A 19559-nucleotide genomic window follows, 5' to 3' on the forward strand; every position below is an offset into this window, starting at 1 on the left:
CGGTACGAGATCCTCGAGGTCATCGGGAAGGGTTCCTTTGGCCAGGTCATCCGAGCATTGGATCACCGAACTGGCGAATATGTCGCCATCAAAATAATTCGGTGAGTTTCTGCTCCCGCTGTTGTTCTCCTTATCATTATCGTCATCATCGTTATCGTTGCTGCTATTGTTATTATTACTACAGAATAATCATGGGGAGGGCTGGCGGGGAGTGAGATGGATACTTTCCAGTACACACCCCTTCCCCGCCAACTGTCCTGTCGCCCTTCCCACTCCCTCCCTCCCTCCACTGCCACACCCACCATCCTTAATTCGTACTCAATCCCTCGACCGCGTCCCTGTTGCTCCCTATTGCCCTTCTGAATCCTCAACGACCCCGACCATTACTCCATTCCCAAGGGAAATGGGGGAAAAGGTCGAAACAGCGACCACCATTAACGCCTTTTTTTCATAACGGGGCCCCTTTTTATTTTAAGGGGGCTCACGTTACCTCTTCGACGGTCTGTGGTCCCATTGATTCAGCTAGGGGATACAGACTTGGAACTAAATAAATTCCTAATTGGTCTTGATGACGTCATGTCGGTTGGTCCTCTCCTCAGCCGAATTCCAATGTTTGCCTACAGCCTTTTAGTACTCTTATCTACTGATGGACAACACCAGAGGATGCTGTGTCCTAGTTTCTGCAATATCTCAACATGAAATTTATCATCATATATATTCTTACTGTATAAAAGAAGTAAATGAGGTTTGCTTCCTATTTGACCGTTACTTTTTGTTGTCGATAGTGTTGTACTATTGTCCTCATAATGTTAATTTTTTACAGATGTTTCATTATAGTCAAATCATTTCCTTGATTGTAAGGCGGTATATGTGCACAGGAGTGTAAAATGCGGCTTTGCCAAATCTATGGAATTTCTGTCACATCTCGAAGACATACCACTAGGGCGATGGTGCCACCTCTTATAAAAAGGTGTATCAATTAAGATATGGTCAATATTTTACAACCACATTTCTTCTCAGCAGTGAAAATTATACTTCCAGTTTTGTTATTAGAAATGAAAATGGTTAATTAATCTTAGCGTATATGTAAAATATACATGAAAATATGTAAACTAATTGGTTGTGATTTTGTCTGTATACATAAAAAATAGAAACTGACCTCGCCTGAGGTTTTTGAAAACGCGAAACAACTTTATTTGAAATATGATTTTTTGGTGTCTATACGCTCGGCTTAGAATTATTTCGACCACGATTTTTTTAGCTATGATTAACTCATATCAGCCATTTTCTGACATTTTATTTACCTATTGCAAAGGTTGTTGACCGAACACCGCATAGAACATCTGAAAATAACCGGGAACTGCACAGTGAGCGACGGATCGCAATAGATTTATATCAGAAATTCTTTTACCAAAAAAAGGGAAAAAAATCGTACATTATACAAATATATTTTTATTTTCGTCCGGGAAATGTATATCAATTACAAAAACAAAAATTCTGAGTTCGTTCAGGTCAACGCATTTCAAACGATATGACGTCGTCAGTTTTCTTTTAGAGTTGCAACCAAACTAACGTAAACGTGTTGTTCTTCGATTTGATAGACACCTACACCTAGGACAGACAACTTTTTCAGTCACTGAAGAAAGAGAGGGAGAGAGAGGGGGGGGTTAATATCGTTACTATTTTAGAAAGAGATTAACATAATTCTATAAAAGATGTTACCCCAATAAAAGAATTATATAATCATAGATCTGGCATTACAGCATTTTACCCTGCACCCCCTAACTTGCCATCAAGGGAATGATTTGACTATAGGGGATGTCTGTGATTATAAAACATAGAGGATCCTGTAATAATGAATATTTTCCCTCCCCATCGCCTTGCCTTGACCCACACCTCCCCCAGGAACAAGAAGAGGTTCCACCACCAGGCCCTGGTCGAGGTCAAGATCCTGGACCACCTCCGGAGGAAAGACCGCGATCAACACCACAACGTCATACACATGCTCGACTACTTCTACTTCAGGAATCACCTCTGCATCACATTTGAACTCATGGGGTAAGTCCTCTTCCTCCTTATCTTCCTCCTCCTCCACCAGGCTGAAATCGTCCTTTTGTTCATCACGAGTGAGATCTGAGCCATGAAAATTGTAATCACCACTGCATCACATTTGAACTCTTGGGGTATTTTTTCCTCTTTCTCAACCTTCTCTTCCTTCTCCTCTTCCTCCTCCTCTTTTTCCTCCTCCTCCTCCTTTTCCTCCTCCTCCTCCTTTTCCTCGGACCAACCCTCCACCAGGCTGAAGTCGTCCTCGTGTTCATCACGAGTGAGATCTGACCCTTGAAAGTTTTCTTCAGTGAAGACCGCCCGATTAGAAGCTCCTAAACCCAGCCCGCTTTCTCCCCTGCCTTCCTTGAAATTATATCGATAATCCTCTTCCTTGGGCTCCGGGTGTAGATTTGCTGTCCTCCACAACTTCCAGTATCCCTTTCCATTCATTCTTTCCTTCCTTCCTTTACCCAATCCCATTGTAGGTCAGACTTTCTCTTAGAATGGCCAGTTCATATCGTTCTGCCTCCAAGATATGATATGACTTTTTTTTCCAAACCCCCCCCCTTCCCCGTTTCCTTTCTCTATCATACCCGCTTCCCCATTCCACCCATTAACTTCCTTGTTCTTATTCCTTCGGCCCATCTCCTGCCCTGTCATCTTCTCTTAATGTAACTTGCTTGTGTCGTGTTTCTCACCCTCACCCTCTTTTCAGATATCCTTGGAACATATCCATGTTATCTCATATTACCTTTCGTAGTAGGGTCCGTCGTCTTGCATCCCTCCACCAGTAAAAGTTTCTTGGATTATTTCTCTGTCAAATGGGTCCTCTGTCTCTCTTCTTCTTTTTCCTCTTCTTTTCCCTCATCCTTCCTTCTCTTTTTTACGGGTAGGGGAGTATTTTCGAACTTCTTTAGATACTTGCATTTGGCTGCAGTGAGACTGGGTGAGTTTTCATACTACCTCATTAGGCTCGGTTTTATAGAGTAGAAAACTGTCTTCCACTCAACTACAACCTCTGAGTGGTCGCAACGCGTATTACTTTGTACTGGAAACCCCCACAGAGTAGGGTTAACAGTCATTTTCTTGTAATTTTTCTTATCATTGTTTTTCTTCTTACTTTCTCAACGCCTCTTTCCTCGCCAGTTCCCCTAATTTCCATTCCCACTCTCTCCTATTTCTCTTTCTCTTTGTAAAAGAGAAAAGTGACCTTAGGTACCTCTGGTACTGAAAGGGGAGTACGAAATGAGTTTCGGAGTTCGAGAGGAAGGGAAACGGGAATAGAGGTGATCTACCCCTTTCGGCATCGTTCTCTCATCGAATGAGAACACTAGAAAGGTAGACAGGGGACCAAGCCCTCATCCCTCGCGGGCTCAATTTCCCCCCAATGGTTCAAATTAATTTTTCTACTCCCCACGACAACATAATATACGTTTGTTTCTTTGTTTTAATGCTGGTACGTTCTGTTTCAGTGCATAGTTAGATAAGCGGATTTTAAATTTTAGTGTTGTTCATTTTTTCAATTCTCGTATTACGCGTTGGGTTTTAAGAACATATAAGAACATAAGAATGAAGGAGACTGCAAGAGACCATAAGGCCTACACTAGGCAGCTCCGTATCCATCACCACCTGTCATCCCCATCCATAAGGTTGTCTAATCGTTTCTTAAAACAACTGATAGTTTCAGCGCTTACTACATGGTTACCAAGTTTATTCCATTCGTCGACCACCCTATTAGTAAACCAATTCTTGCCTACTTCCTTTTTAGATCTAAATTTGTCCAGTTTATATCCATTACTGCGAGTTCTGCCCTGTTGTTTTAATATGATGACCTTGTTTGCATCTCCCATGTTAAAGCCTTTGTCCACTTGAACACCTCTATTAGATCACCCCGCACTCTGCCTCTTTCCAGAGAGTGTAAGTTAAGGTGCCTAAGCCTCTCTTCGGAAGGCAAATTTCTGAGTCCATGTATCATTTTGGTCATTCTTCTCTGTACTGATTCTAGTGAATCGATGTCCATTCTGTAGGACGGAGAACAAAACTGTACCGCATAGTCAAGGATGCGTCTAACTATCGCTAGATAGAGTTTAATAATTACCTCTACACTTCTATTCGTTACCGTCCTAGCAATGAAACCTAATGCTCTGTTAGCTTTATTCCTGGCGCTAATGCACTGTTTCCTGATTTTAAGGTTCGGACTCACTAGAACTCCCAAGTCTCTCTTGCACTCAGTCTTCCCTAAAAGCGTGTCATCTAAGCTGCATCTATTTTCGGGGTTGTGTAGCCCTACGTTTAACACGCTACGCTTAGAAATATTGAAGTTCATTTGCCATTTCACCGACCATGTGAACAATTTGTTAAGATCATCCTGCATAATCTCTGCGTCGTCTCCTGACCTACTTAGGCGTCCTGTTCTAGTGTCGTCCGCAAACTTACTAACATCACTATTCATCCCGTCGTCTAAGTCGTTTATGTACATAATGAACAACAAGGGACCCAAAACCGAGCCCTGGGGAACCCCACTAGTAACACTACCCCACCTAGATTTTACTCCATTTATGGTGACCCGCTGTTTTCTGTTACTAACCCAAGCTCTAATCCATTCTAACACTTTTCCTCCTATGCCATAGGCTTTGATTTTATTTAGTAGTCTCTGGTGTGGCACCTTGTCGAACGCTTTGCTAAAGTCAAGGTAAATAATATCGTAATTATCATTGTTATCTGACGACTTTAGTGTATAAGGCGTCAGATAACAATGATAATTACCTGACCCCTTATACACTAAAGTATATAAGGCGTCAGATAACAATGATAATTATGATATTATTTACCTTATTGTTTCTAAAAACTTCCATCTTATTTCATTTCGTCGTATCTGATGTTTCAACGTTACACATAATCAGCAAGTTCCCGTTTTTTAATTAACGTCAGATTGTTGCTGGAGTCTCCCTGTTTTGACAGCTGGCAAATAAACAGAAAACATTTCCTAACTCGTTTGATTATGTTCCTTTTCGGTGATTAGCAAACGGAATGTATTTACGCTCAAGATTAGGTATAGTCCATCAAGTACACGCCAACAGTTTTGGTCATTGTTTACAAAATATCTGGAACATGGCATGCTCTATGAGTTTAATTATGCATCATACAATTGATATTAGTCATAAACTTCAATGTAGGCATCCGATACCGTTTTTTTTTTTTTTTTAATTCTTTATCTTGGTAATCCCAGTCTGAAACCGAGGTGAAGGGGTCTGAGATGTTTGAATCAAGGGAAATAGGAGAGATGTGGAGAAATCAGGATGATGGGGCGGGGAGGAGAGACCTCGGGATAATACTGACGAACTGGTCTGGTTTCCTCCGACCTCGCATTGCTGCGCCTTCTACTCCCTGCGAACGGTTTTGTGTGTCGACTAATTCAAGCCTACGTCTCCCCCTCCCCCTTCCACTTCCCCTTCCCTAATCCTTCCCACCCCTACTAAACTTTACTCCGACTCGTTTCATTCGCTGGACGAGGGGATGGGGGTGAATGGGAGTTGGAAGAGAGGAGAGGGCAGTGAAATCAAAGAGAGAACTAACTTTAAACAACATCTTTTCTCTGTGATTTTCTCTTATGACTAGGTTTGGACCCAGTTCTACAATTCCCATTTAGCGTCTGAGTAAACTCGCTGTTACCTCATAAGGTTTGGTTTTATAGAGAAGAAAACTGTATTACACTCAACTACAACCTCTGAGTGGGGAAATTTTATTTGCTTACTTAGAATTCAAATTCTTGGGCCTGGGAAGGAAGTTAGGGGGGAAAATTCTCAGCCTGTTTATGAACCTCATTCCTCTTCATGTTCTCCTCTTATTTCAAAGTTTACTCTTACAAGTCTCATAGGTATACTGATAGCCTCCTTTGAATTCACCCTTCCTCCCTTCAACTTCTCATCTTCTAATTCTCATAGTTAAGTTTCCACTGACCTCTTCTTCTTTATACCCCATCTCGCCTCCAAGTGCATTACCCGCTAAAGTAATCTGACCTCCAACTCAAAGCACAGGATCTCTTTAACAACTCATTTTCCACCCACACACTCGCAGCCCATTTTGTGGGTCTTCTCCTGTTCCCATGTCTCCCGTTAAACCCTCACTGGCGCCATCTATTCCTCCCCTCGAGCTCCTGTCTTGTTGACAACCCCCCTCCCCCTCCCCCCTTCCCCCTTCCAGCCCTTCTCCCCGTTCTCGGTTTCCATTTCCAACCTTCACTCTAGCTTTCACAGTCCTTCCCTGAAGCGACTGATTCATTTGACCTTCTCCTCCACGGCTCCTCCTCCTCCTCCTCTCCTTTTTCTTACTCCCTTCTTTGGTTTCCCCCCTTTCTCTTGTTATCTTTTGCAGCTCCCAGTGTTCTAACTATAATACCAAGTCTCACTGTTCCCTTCGACAGCCCCAACTCCTATTATAGTCTTTCTTCGACTACCACATTGAGCTTCATCCCTTCTTATCTCTCAAAAGCCAGCTTAGGCCGAATACCCTCAACCCCCGACCCAATCCCTCCCCACATGGGTTGCCAGAGCTCCCGTTGTTTTGTAAGTCAGTTTGTGAATATGTATAGCTTTATTTCCAGCCCTTTGAGGTCTTTTTTCCCTTTTCAAATTTTTGAGATGCCCATGTGCTGGAATTTCACGCTTCAGTGTTTCCATTCAGTTGAAATGTGTTTTCCATTTTGAAATATCAGTATATATGTCGGCAAGAGCTACCCAGTACCATATCATGTCACAATATAATTTCAATCGTTTGATTATGATATTTATTTGTCCTTCAGGCTCAACTTGTATGAACTGATTAAGAAGAACAATTATCAGGGCTTCAGTTTAAGTCTTATCAAGCGATTCGCCTTTTCCCTCGTGCAGTGCCTGAGACTCCTGCATAAAGAAAACATAATCCACTGTGATCTCAAACCCGTAAGTGTTTTTCTGTTTTGTTTTGTTTTGTTTTGTTTTGTTTTGTTTTGTTTTGTTTTTTTCCGGGGAGCAAACCGATAGACGGTGGACGGGAGACTGAAGAATTCAAACAAGTAGGAAACCAGGAAATTAAGAGATGTTAGCTTTTCACCTGCATGACAAGAATAACGCATTTGGTCTGTGAAACTGTTACCACATATGTACGCACACACACGGATGGATGGATTTTTTTATGAGGAGCCAAGATAAGAGGGAGGGAGAGTGGTGAATGGGAATGGAGTATGTGGGGATGGAATGGGTGGGAGTGGATTATATGTCTTTGTTTTTTGGCTACCTCCCATGTAAGGGAGAAAAAGCCTTTGGTATATGTATGTATGTATTTATGTATATATGTATGTATGTATGTATGTATGTATGTATGTATGTATGTATGTATGTATCTATGTATGTATGTATGTATGTATGTATGTATGCATGTGTGAATTAGAAAAAGAAACAGTCCGGGCAGACAAAATAAACTAGTTTAAAGCATAGTTTAATAAAGACACAAGCACAAACGCACACAAACATACACCCACATACACATACACATACACGCACATACACATACGCATGCACACACACACATGCACACACACATGCACACACACACACACACACACACACACACACACACACACACACTTTCGTCGAATGAACGGCGAGAATTGGAGTTCCGAAGAAAAAGGAAAATCTACGTGGATCTCAACGTCCAGGAAGTACCTTATTGTATTTATAGGGAAGGGGAAAGCTCGTGGTGTAGTGGGAAAGTGATAAAAAAGAAGGGGAGGGATTATTGAGGGAAATGGAAGGAAATGAGTAAGAGGGGGACATGGTCCAGGAGGCCAGGCGTCTTGTAAACAAAAAACGGACCGATGATGATGACGATTTCGGTGATGACGGGATCAACAAAAATTTAAAGATTAGGAACATAGATAAGAGCAGCATAGTGGAAGGTGATGATAATAGTTTCCAGGGATTTAAAGAGGGTGGGAGGGATACCAACCTTCCCCGATTAGCAAGACTAGAGGAAAAATTTGATAAGATGATCGAGCATTGGGAAAACAGGTTCGGTAACGTAGCCAAAATTGCACAAAGAGTTGAAAGATTGGAAGAACTAGAGAAGTCGAACAAAAACTTAACTTTAGAAATAGAAGAATTAAAAAGACAGTTAAAAGAAGTTAAAGAAGAGAATGTGGAATTAAAGAGGAATAATAAAGACAATAAAGAGGCCATAGCAAACGAAGCACAGGGTTGGAAAAAAATCCAAGAAAACAGTAAAGTTGCATTTACTGACATAATTAAGTAACAAATGAAAGAACAAACTGAAGACTGTTATTAAAGTGATGAGACAGAAGGAGAATATAGTAAGAGACTTAGCAAATAAAAAGAAATGTATAATTACATTAGAAATGGAAGAGAAATTTAACCAAAATAGAACCACAAGAATTAAAGAGAAAGAAAAAGTAAACAGTTTACTAGAATTAGTTCAGGAAGATGAACCTGAAATCATGAAACAAATTGAAGAGATGTTTAGACTCGGAAAGTATAGTACAGATAAGACCAGACCAATTAAGATTAAATTCAGGTCACAAACAACAGCAGAGAATATCTTAGCAAAACAGGGAAGCTAGCAGCAAGTGAATAATATAAAAAGGTATGGATAAAAAGAGAAATGAATAAAGAGGAAAGATAGGAAGAAAAAATGAGAAGGCAAGAAGCTAAAGAAAAAACGAGAACAGAACGGAGTCAGAAAAAGAAGAATTCTATTGGAGAGTAGTGAATATGAAAGTGAGGAAATGGACCATAACAGAGAGAAACAAAAAAGAAACAGAAAATACAATTGAGATAACAGAAAGTTAAGAGTGTCTTACACAAATATAGATAGATTAATAACAGGACTGAATGAAATGAACGAGTATCTGAAGAAAAAAGAACCGGACATAATGGGATTTGTAGAGACAAAATTAAAAGGTCCACTACCACACAACAGCATAGGACACAATGCATATAATTATTGGATTAGAAACAGAGAGATAAAACATGGGGGTGGAGTTATGTTCCTGACTAAGAAGGATATAAACGTGAAGAGTGTCACATATGGAAAGAATAGAGTAGAGATGATTATGATAGAAGTAGAAGACAGAGATAAGAAGAGCAGAAAGTTTGTAATAAACTACGTGCCCCCAAAAACAGCCTCGTGGGAAGAGAGTGAACATAAAAGTATGTTAGAAGACACAAGAATAACATTAAACAAGGTAATGGAAGATGGAGGAAGAATAGTTATGTTGGGCGACTTTAATTGCAAAGAAGTCTGCTGGGAAGAGATGACAGTAAAGGGTGGAGAAGACTCATGGGGAAATGTTCTACTTGAGATGATTATTGACCACACAATGACACAGTGGATTCAAGAGAACACTAGGTATAGAAATGAAGAAGAACCATCGAGACTAGACCTAATAATCACATCAGAACCTGAAATAGTGGAAAAGATAGAATGCCAGGCACCAATAAGTAAAAGTGACCACATATTGATAGAACTGGAACTAAATGAGGAAAAATACATGAAAAGAAATGAACAATATAGAAAAGGAAGATTGATGTATGAAAAAACAAACTTTGATAAAATAAGAGAATTCTTTCAAAAAGAAAACTGGGAAGGAATATACAAAGAAGAAACAACAGTGGAAGAGAAATGGAATATTTTGACAACATTTTATAAAAAAAAAAAAAAAAAAAAAAAAGGAGTGGAAAAGTATGTCCCAAGACAAAAACAAGTAAAAGAATATGTAAAGTGCTGGTACAACAAAAGTTGTAGGGAGTTAAAAGACAAAAGAGATAAAGCTTGCACCAAGTGGAAGAAAGACAAAAGACCTGAAAAATGGAAAATATATACTAGTTATAGAAATGAATATGTACAAGCGTGTAGAGAGAGGAAAAAAGAAAATATGAAAAAGATGTCATAGAAAAATGTAAAGATCAACCAAAACTATTTTACAGATTTGTAAACAACAAACTGAAAAACAAACAAGATTTGGAGAAATTAAGACAAGGAGGAGTTGAATACACAGAGGAAATAGAAATAGCAGAAATTATGAACAAGCATTTTAAATCAGTGTTTACAAGGGAGAACATACAACCTGAAGAGATCGAATGGAAAGAGAAAGTCCCCCCTATGAAAGAAATAGAAGTAACAAAGAATGAAATAATGAAACACTTGAGTAATCTTGTCAGAAAATCGCATGGACCAGATGAAATAGCAAACTGGATTCTGAAAGAATGCAGGAATGAACTGGCAGACAAAATATATAGCATACTAAACAGTTCCTTGAAAGAAGGAAAAGTTCCAAAAGATTGGAAAAAAGCAAATATAGCACCTATATATAAAGAGGGAAATAAAGAAGACCCTACCAACTATAGACCAGTCTCTCTAACAAGTACAATAGCAAAAATCTGTGAAAGAATTATTAAAAGTAGATGGGTAAAATATTTAGAAGAAAAAAAAAACAATGTGCTAAATCCAAGGCAATTTGGATTCAGACAAGGACGATCATGCGTCACCAATTTAATATGTTTCTATTCAAGGCTAATAGATATAATACAAGAAAGAGATGGATGAGCTGATTGTGCTTTTCTAGACCTAAAATAAGCTTTTGACAAAGTAATACATAAGAAGTTGCTTAAAAAATTAGAAACCGAAGGAGGAATACAGGGCAAACTGCTTAAATGGATGGAAGACTTTTTGCAAGAAAGAAAAATGAGAGTAGTGATAAGAGACAAACACTCAAGTTGGAATGAAGTAATAAGTGGTGTTCCGCAGGGAACAGTTCTGGCCCCAATAATGTTTGCTATATATATTAATGATATGGATGAAGAAATTGAAAGTTATATGAGCTTCTTTGCAGATGATGCAAAAATATAAAAAAAAAAAAAGTGAACACGGAAGAAGATTGTGAATCACTACAGAGTGATCTAAATAAAGTCTGGGAATGGAGCAGGAAGTGGGAGATGGCGTTCAATACTAAAAAGTGTAGTATAATGGAATTTGGAAAAAGCAATTACAAAATTGTCACCAACACTCTCAAAACTATCATATGAAGAGAGACTAGCAAAACTTGAGCTACAGACACTAGAGCAAAGAAGAGAGAGAGGAGATTTGATAGCTATTTACAGAATCGTGAAAGGCATAGAAATTATTGATAGAGAGGATCTAATAAAATGGGATGATAGAAATACAAGAGGACACGGAAAGAAAATCAAGAAAGACAGCTATAGAAGAGATCTGAAAAAGAACAGCTTTCCTCACGGAGTAATAGACAGTTGGAACAAGTTAGATGAGAAAGTGGTGTGTGCAAAATACAACTAGGTAAATACAACTAGGTAAACACACACACACACGCACACACACACACAGGGTGGAGAGGAACTCTGGGGCAACGTCCAGCTCGACATGACCCTCGAATACACAATGACTCAGTGGATGAGGGAAAATACCATATACAGTGTTAGTGAAGAACCATTAAGGCTGGATTTAATACTTACGATAGAGCCTAAAATTGTCGACAGAATTGATTACAAAAATCCGATAGGAAAGAGTGACCATGTACTAATAGAATTTGAGTTGAAAGAGCAAATGGATCAAAGCAGAAATGAAAAACATAGAATGGAAAGACTAATGTACAACAAAACAAACTTTGAGAAACTCAAAAAATTATTTCGCAACGCGAACTGGGAAAAATTCCTAAATGAAGAAACAGGGATGGAAGAGAAATGGAATATACTAAAAAAAAATTATAATGGAGTGAATAAATACGTACCTCAACAAAAAAAGGAAAGAACATACATAAAAAGATGGTACAACAAAAATGTAGTGAGGCTAAGGATAAAAGAGACAAAACTTGGAAGAAATGGAAAAATATAAGAAAACAAGCAAATGGCTAATGTACATCAAAGTAAGAAATGGTTATGTAAAAATATGCAGAGATGAAAAGAGAAACTACGAAAAAAAAATAATAGAAAAATGCAAGGAAGAATCCAAACTATTTTACAGGTATGTAAATGGCAAACTGAAGAATAAACAAGCTGCACCAGGGTAGATACGAATGTACACAAGAACTGGAAATGGCTGAAATTATGAACAAAAAATTCAAATCAGTATTCACAATAGAAAACTCACCTAACTGTTAGGAAATAGAGATATATCCCCCTCAATAAAAGAAATAATTGTAACACTGAAGGAAATCAGCGACCAAAATATCAGAAAATCACATGGTCCAGACGGAATTGCAAATTGGATACTGAAAGAATGCATGGAGGAATTAACAGATAAAATATACAATATAATTAAAGTCTCACTTCAAGAAGGAAAAATGCCACAGGACTGGAAGAATGCAAACATTGTACCGATTCATAAGGGAGGAAACAAGGAATATCCATCAAATTACAGACCGGCCTCCCTGACAAGCACAGTAGCAAAAATTTGTGAAAAGGTCATCAAAAATAGATGGGTTACACATTTGGAAGAAAAAACTATACTAAATCCAAATAAATTTGGATTCAGACAAGGAAGATCATGTACAACAAACTTGATCTGCTTCTATTCGACATTAATAGATATAATACAAGAGAGAGATGGGTGGGCAGACTGTGCCTTTCTGGACCTACAAAAGGCATTTGATAAGGTACCACACAAGAAACTAATAAGGAAAATAGAGTCGATAGGTGGCATCAGAGGAAAATTATTGGAATGGATGAAAGACTTCCTGACTGGGAGGAAAATGAGAGTAGTATTTAGAGATAAATTTTCAAATTGGGAAGAAATGATAAGTGGTGTCCCGCAGGGATCAGTACTGGCCCCGACCATGTTTGCCATATACATAAATGACATGGATGAAGAAGTGGAGTGTTATATGAATTTCTTTGCAGACGACGCAAAAATACTGAAGAAAGTAAGAATGGAGGAGGATTACAACTCATTACAACAAGACTTGGACAAGATCTGGAAATGGACTCAAAAGTGGGAAGTGAACTTCAGTATCAAGAAATGTAGTATAACGGAATTTGGAAATAGTAAAAACAGAATATCGAGAGATTATAAAATTGGTGAAGAAGAGGTCAAACAAGTAAACTCGGAAAAAGACCTTGGAGTGATGATCAGCACAGACTTGACACCGGATAAGTATATTGATAAAATAGTCGGAGAAACCTACAATTTATTGAGGTCAATAAAAGTGGCATTTGTCTATTTGTATGAGGAAATGATAAAAAAAAAACTACACTAATAAGACCAAAACTCGAGTACGCAGCAACAATTTGACACCCAGTACCAAAGACAATATAAGAAAATTTAGAAAGAATACAAAGAGCAACAACAAAACTGGCACCAACTCTTTCCAAAATGACATATAAACAAAGACTGTCCAAATTAGAATTACCAACTCTGGAACAAAGAAGGTAAAGAGGAGACCTACTAACTATCTATAAAATTATGAAAGGAATGGAAATCTTAGATAAGAATGATTTATTGAAATGGGACAATGGAAAAACAAGAGCACACGAAAAGAAACTCAAAAAAGATAATTACAGAAGATATCTGAAAAAAATAGCTTCCTACACAGAGTGATAGATACCTGGATCAAATTAGACAAAGAAACAGTGTGTGCAAACACTGTTCAAGATTTTAAGAAAAAACTTGATGCTGAAAGATACAAAGACGGGTCACTACGAGCATAACTCCCTTCCCGTATAATACAACTAGGTAAACACACACACACACACACACACACACACACACACACACACACACACGTCGGTCGAAGTGACAACGAAGTTTGGAACTCCAGGAAAATTCAAGTTTCATCGATATCAACAACGAGGGAGTACCTGTGTTGTATTAGTAGGGAAGGGGAAACCTCGTGGTGTAGTAAGAAGGTGAAGAAAATGGTGAAAGAGAAGGATTACATAGGAAAATGGAAGGAAATAAGGAAGGGGACGAACGGGCCCCGGATGTTAGAAGGGGTGTAAACAAAAGGGGTGCAGAATACACAGATGAGGAAGAACAAGGAAGCAGAAATGTCAAAAGCAGAAATATAGATAATAGCAGATCAATGGAAAGAGAAGATAACTGTTTTTATGGATTTAATGAAGGAGGTGACAACCTCCCCCGACTAGTAAATCTAGAGGAGAAACTGAAAAAAAAAATGAACAAAGCATGGGAGGTTAGGTTTAACCAATTAACACTAGTTACCCAAAGAGTTGATAAACTGGAAGAACTAAAGAAGGAGAATCAAAACCTAACTAAAGAAATAGAAGAATTAAAAAGACAGTTAAGAAAAGTAAAGGATGAGAATGAGGAATTAAAGAGGAATAATAATGAGAATAAAGAGTCCATAGCAAAAGAGGTAAGTAGTTGGAAAAAAAATACAAGAGAACAATAAAATTGAATTTAGAGATATAATGAAACAGCAGATGAAAGAACAAACTAAGGACACAGTTATTAAAGTGATGAGGAAGGAGAATATAGTAAGAGACTTAGCGGATAAAAAGAAATGTATAATTATATTAGGGTTGGAAGAGAAGTATAATCCAAATAGGACTACAAGAATAAAGGAGGAAAGGGAAAAAGTAAATAAGATATTAGAAGTACTTCAAGAAGATGAACCAGAAACAGGGAAACAAATAAGAGAAATATATAGGCTAGGGAAATACAATACAGATAAGACCCGACCAATTAAGGTTACATTCAAGTCACAAACGACAGCAGAGAATATCTTAGCAAAAACAGGGAAATTAGTAGACAGTGATCAATATAAACAGGTATGGATAAAAAGAGAAATGAATAAAGAGGAAAGAGAAGATGAGAAAACAAAAAAGAAAAAACGAGAAAAGAACAGTCAGAAAAAGAGAAATTCTATTGGAGAGTAGTGAATATGAAAGTAAGAAAATGGTTCATAGCAGAGAAAAACAGAAGGGAAACAGAAAACACGATGGAAGTAGCAGAAAATTAAAAGTGTCTTACACAAATATAGATGGATTAATAACAGGATTGAACGAACTGAATGATTACCTGAAGGAAAAAGCACCGGATATAACGGGAATTGTAGAGACAAAATTGAAAAGTCCTTTACCACCCAACAGTGTAGGACATGGTGCATATAATTATTGGATTAGAAACAGAGAGGTAAAACAAGAGGGTGGAGTTATGTTCCTGACTAAGAAGGATATAAATGTGAGGAATGTCACTTATGGAAAGAATACAATAGAGATGATTATGATGGAAGCGGAGGACAGGGATGGGAAGAGCAAGAAGTTTGTAGTAAATTATATGCCTCCTAAAATGGCTTCGTGGGAAGAGAGAGAACACAAAAGTATGTTAGAAGACACAATGATAACACTAAATAAGATAATGGAAGATGAAGGAAGAATAGTTATAATGGGTGACTTTAATTGTAAAGAAATCTGCTGGGAAGAGATGACAGTGAAGGGTGGAGGCGACCTATGGGGAAATGTACTACTTGATATGATTATAGAACATACAATGATGCAATGAATGAACCATCAAGACTAAACCTAATAATTACATCAGAACCCGAAATAGTGGACAAGATTAAATATAAGACACCAATAAGTAAAAGTGACCACATATTAGTTGAACTGGAACTAAATGAGGAAAAATACATGGAAAAAAACGAACAATATAGAAAGGGAAGATTGATGTATGGAAAAACAAACTTTGATAAAATAAGATAATTCTTTCAAAAAGCAGACTGGGAGAGAATACACAAGGAGGAAACAACAGTAGAAGAGAAATGTAATATTTTGACAAAAATTTATAAAAAAAAAAAAAAAAAAGGAGTGGAAAAGTATGCTCCAAGACAAAAGCAAGAAAAAGAATATGTAAAGTGTTGGTACAGCAAAAGATGTAGACTTAAAAGACAAAAGGGATAAAGCTTGGATAAAATGGAAAAAAGACAAAAGACCAGAAAATGGAAAATATATACTAGTTATAGAAATGAATATGTACAAGTGTGCAGAGAAGAAAAGAGAAAATACTAAAAAGATGTCATAGAAAAATGTAAAGATCAACCAAAACTATTTTACAGATTTGTAAACAACAAACTGAAACACAAACAAGAATTAGAGAAACTAGGACAAGGAGGTGTTGAATACACAGAGGAATTAGAAATGGCAAAAGTTATGAACAAGCATTTTAAATCGGTGTTTACAAGGGAGGACATACAACCTAGAGATATCGAGTGGGAGGAGAAAGTCCCCCCTATGAAAGACATAGAAGTAACAAGGAATGAAATAATGAATCACTTGAGTAATCTCGATGTCAGAAAATCGCATGAACCAGATGAAATGGCAAACTGGATTTTGAAAGAATGCAGGAATGAACTAACAGACAAAATACATAGTCTAATAAACAGTTCCTTGAAAGAAGGAAAAGTTCCAGAAGATTGGAAAAGAGCAAATATAGTACCAATATATAAAGAGGGAAACAAGAAAGGCCCTACTAACTATAGACCAGGCTCTCTTACAAGTACGACAACTAAGATTTATGAAAGAATTATCAAAATTAGATGGGTAAGGCATTTGGAAAAAAAAAAACGTACTAAATCCAAGGCAATTTTGATTTAGACAAGGACGATCATGCGTTACAAACTTAATGCGTTTCTATTCAAGGCTAATAGATGTAATAAAAGAAAGAGATAGATGGGCTGATTGTGCATTTCTAGACCTGAAAAAAACTTTTGATAAGGTACCACATAAGAAGTTGCTAAAGAAATCAGAAACTCCAGGAGGAATACAGGGCAAACTACTGAAGAGGATGGAAAACTTCTTGCATGAAAGAAAAATTATAAGAGACAAACACTCTAATTGGGATGAAATGATAAGTGGAGTTCCACAAGGAACAGTTCTGTCCCCAATAATATTTGCTATATATATTAATGATATGGATAATGAAATTGAAAGTTATATGAGCTTCTTTGCAGATGCAAAATTGTTGAAAAAAGTGAACACTGAAGAAGATTGTGAGTCGCTACAGAGTGATCTCAATAAAGTATGGGAATGTAGTAGTAAGTGGGAGATGGAATTCAATATTAAGAAGTTTAGTATCATGGAATTTGGGAGAAGATGAAATTAAAAGAAAGTAGAAAATGAGAAGGACCTGGGAGTCATTATTATGAATAATGTGTCCCCTGAGAAACATATAATTTTTTTTTTTTTTTAAGAAACTTATAATTTGATAAGAACAATCAAAGTCCCATTTACATACCTGGACGAAGAAATGGTGAAGAAAATACTTGTCATCTTGATAAGACCAAGATTGGAGTAGCAGCGACGACGTGGTCACCAAGTACAAAAAAGATGTATAACAAAACTTGAAAGAATACAAAGAGCAATTACGAAATTGGCACCAACACTCTCAGAACTATCATATGAAGAGAGACTAGCAAAACTTGAGCTACAGACATTAGAGCAAAAAAGAGAGAGAGGAGATTTGATAACTATTTATAGAATCATGATAGAGAGGATCTAATAAAATGGGATAATAGAAATACAAGAGGACACGGAAAGAAAATCAAGAAAGACAGTTATAGAAGAGATCTAAAAAAGAACAGCTTTCCCCACAGGGTAATAGACGTTTGGAACAAGTTAGATGAGAAAGTGGTGTGTTTAAAAACAATACACGAATTTAAAAACAGTCTAAATAAAACGAGATATGAAGGCGGGACACCACGAGCACAGCTCCCCATAGGGTAATAGACGTTTGGAACAAGTTAGATGAGAAAGTGGTGTGTGCAAAAACAATACACGAATTTAAAAACAGTCTAGATAAAACAAGATATGAAGACGGGACGCCACGAGCATAGCTCCCTTCCCGTAAAATACAACTAGGTAAATACAACTAGCTAAATACACATGCACGCACGGTCATGCATTCACAATATATGCTATATCGTCTTTGATGATAACATTCCCTCAATGTTAGTGTGAAAAACTGAGGTTTGACAAGATTACACGATTTCTGAACAACACATGCCAGGGTGAACACGATGAACACGAGGGTTGAGAAAAGGCTAGAATGAGGGCAGAAAGCGAGAGACGAAAACAAGGACAGCTGTACCGGGATTGTACGATGCGCATTACGCCGCAAAGAAGAAACAGCGAAAAATTACTCATTTTTCACATATTAATCTTTTTTTCCTATTACTTTCAGTTCTTTCCATTGCCCCATATCCAGGCTAATCGTTATCACTTCTGTCATCTACTTTCAACACAAGGCGAGTGATCTCACGTTTAGATCTCAATGTTGATTCATTTATCTTCGTTGACTGGAGATCACCCTTAACCCGTAGCCAATCACAAAGGAAAATCCATGCTGTCAGCCAATAACGATGAAGCTTACAAATCTAGTTGAGATATTGTCGTATTTTTGTGTCGAGAAAGTCGCAGAAACGCCGGGGCTCTTTTTGTTTATCAGGATTTATATTTAGTATGCGGAATTGAGAACGGAGGCACGAACGAACACACATACTTGACGTAAACAATGCACGTGTATGCACGCGCGTACATGAAAAGTTTGTTGGTGCACACGTCCATACAAATAATTTACTGTTGTGCGAAACATGAAAACACGTCAAAGAGGCACCAGGGAGGAAGTTACTTTGCTGACGTATTTTGATAGGGAAAGGGTGAGAGGGAGAATGTACCGTATATGTATGGATATATGTATATGTATGTGTGTATGCATAAGTATGTGTATATATATGTATATATGTATAAATTTACATATGTATGCATAAACGTATATATGTATGTATGTGTGTATGGTGAACGTGTGTACGTATTTACATAACTATATTTACCTAACTGTAGTATAGGGGGTACCGTATCTTCAGTATATCTCCATTTATCAGATTGTCATTTATTCATGTCAGCTTGCATGTTTATATATATACATATATATATATATATATATATATATATATATATATAGTATATATATATATATATATATTTGTGTGTGTGTGTGTGTGTGTGTGTGTGTGTGTGTGTGTGTGTGTGTGTGTGTGTGTGTGTGTGTGTGTGTGTGTGTGTGTGTGTGTGTGTGTTCACTTGGTCTTTGGATCACGTGTTGGACTCGTGATCGACAGCTATTTCCCTTTCGAAAGAGAGCTCAGAGCTCGTAGGTCCGATCTATGGGTAATGCTATGACCTTACACACACACACACACACAACTCCCCGCCCACGAGAGTCAGAGTAACGACCCGAAGCACAGCGGTACCGAAATAATTTCGGACCTGGGCAGGATTCGAACCAAGTACTACGGGCACCACCATGCTAGCAGTTCAGCGCTCTACCAACTGCGCTCTACCAACTGTGTGTGTGTGTGTGTGTGTGTGTGTGTGTGTGTGTGTGTGTGTGTGTGTGTGTGTGTGTGTGTGTGTGTGTGTGTGTGCACGCGTGTGTGTGTGTGTGTGCTTGCGTGTGTGTGTGTGTGCACGCGTGTGTGTGTGTGTGTG

At 37.9% G+C, this 19559-nt stretch overlaps 1 protein-coding gene across 2 annotated transcripts in view; it reads left to right on the forward strand.

The window, feature by feature from the left end:
• LOC143018156 (uncharacterized) overlaps nt 1-19559 on the forward strand; it is a 285772-nt gene that overhangs the window by 246297 nt on the left and 19916 nt on the right. For both annotated transcript variants that reach the window (XM_076173300.1, XM_076173299.1), the window contains 3 exons: nt 1-101; nt 1906-2058; nt 6851-6989. The exon at nt 1-101 is cut by the window's left edge and continues 24 nt beyond it. In XM_076173300.1, the coding sequence (XP_076029415.1) occupies nt 1-101; nt 1906-2058; nt 6851-6989 (393 nt within the window). The remainder of the gene's footprint in view (nt 102-1905; nt 2059-6850; nt 6990-19559) is intronic.

This window comes from Oratosquilla oratoria, chromosome 34 (assembly GCF_046742065.1).
Source record: "Oratosquilla oratoria isolate Oo_2021 chromosome 34, ASM4674206v1, whole genome shotgun sequence".
NCBI lineage: Eukaryota > Metazoa > Arthropoda > Malacostraca > Stomatopoda > Squillidae > Oratosquilla > Oratosquilla oratoria.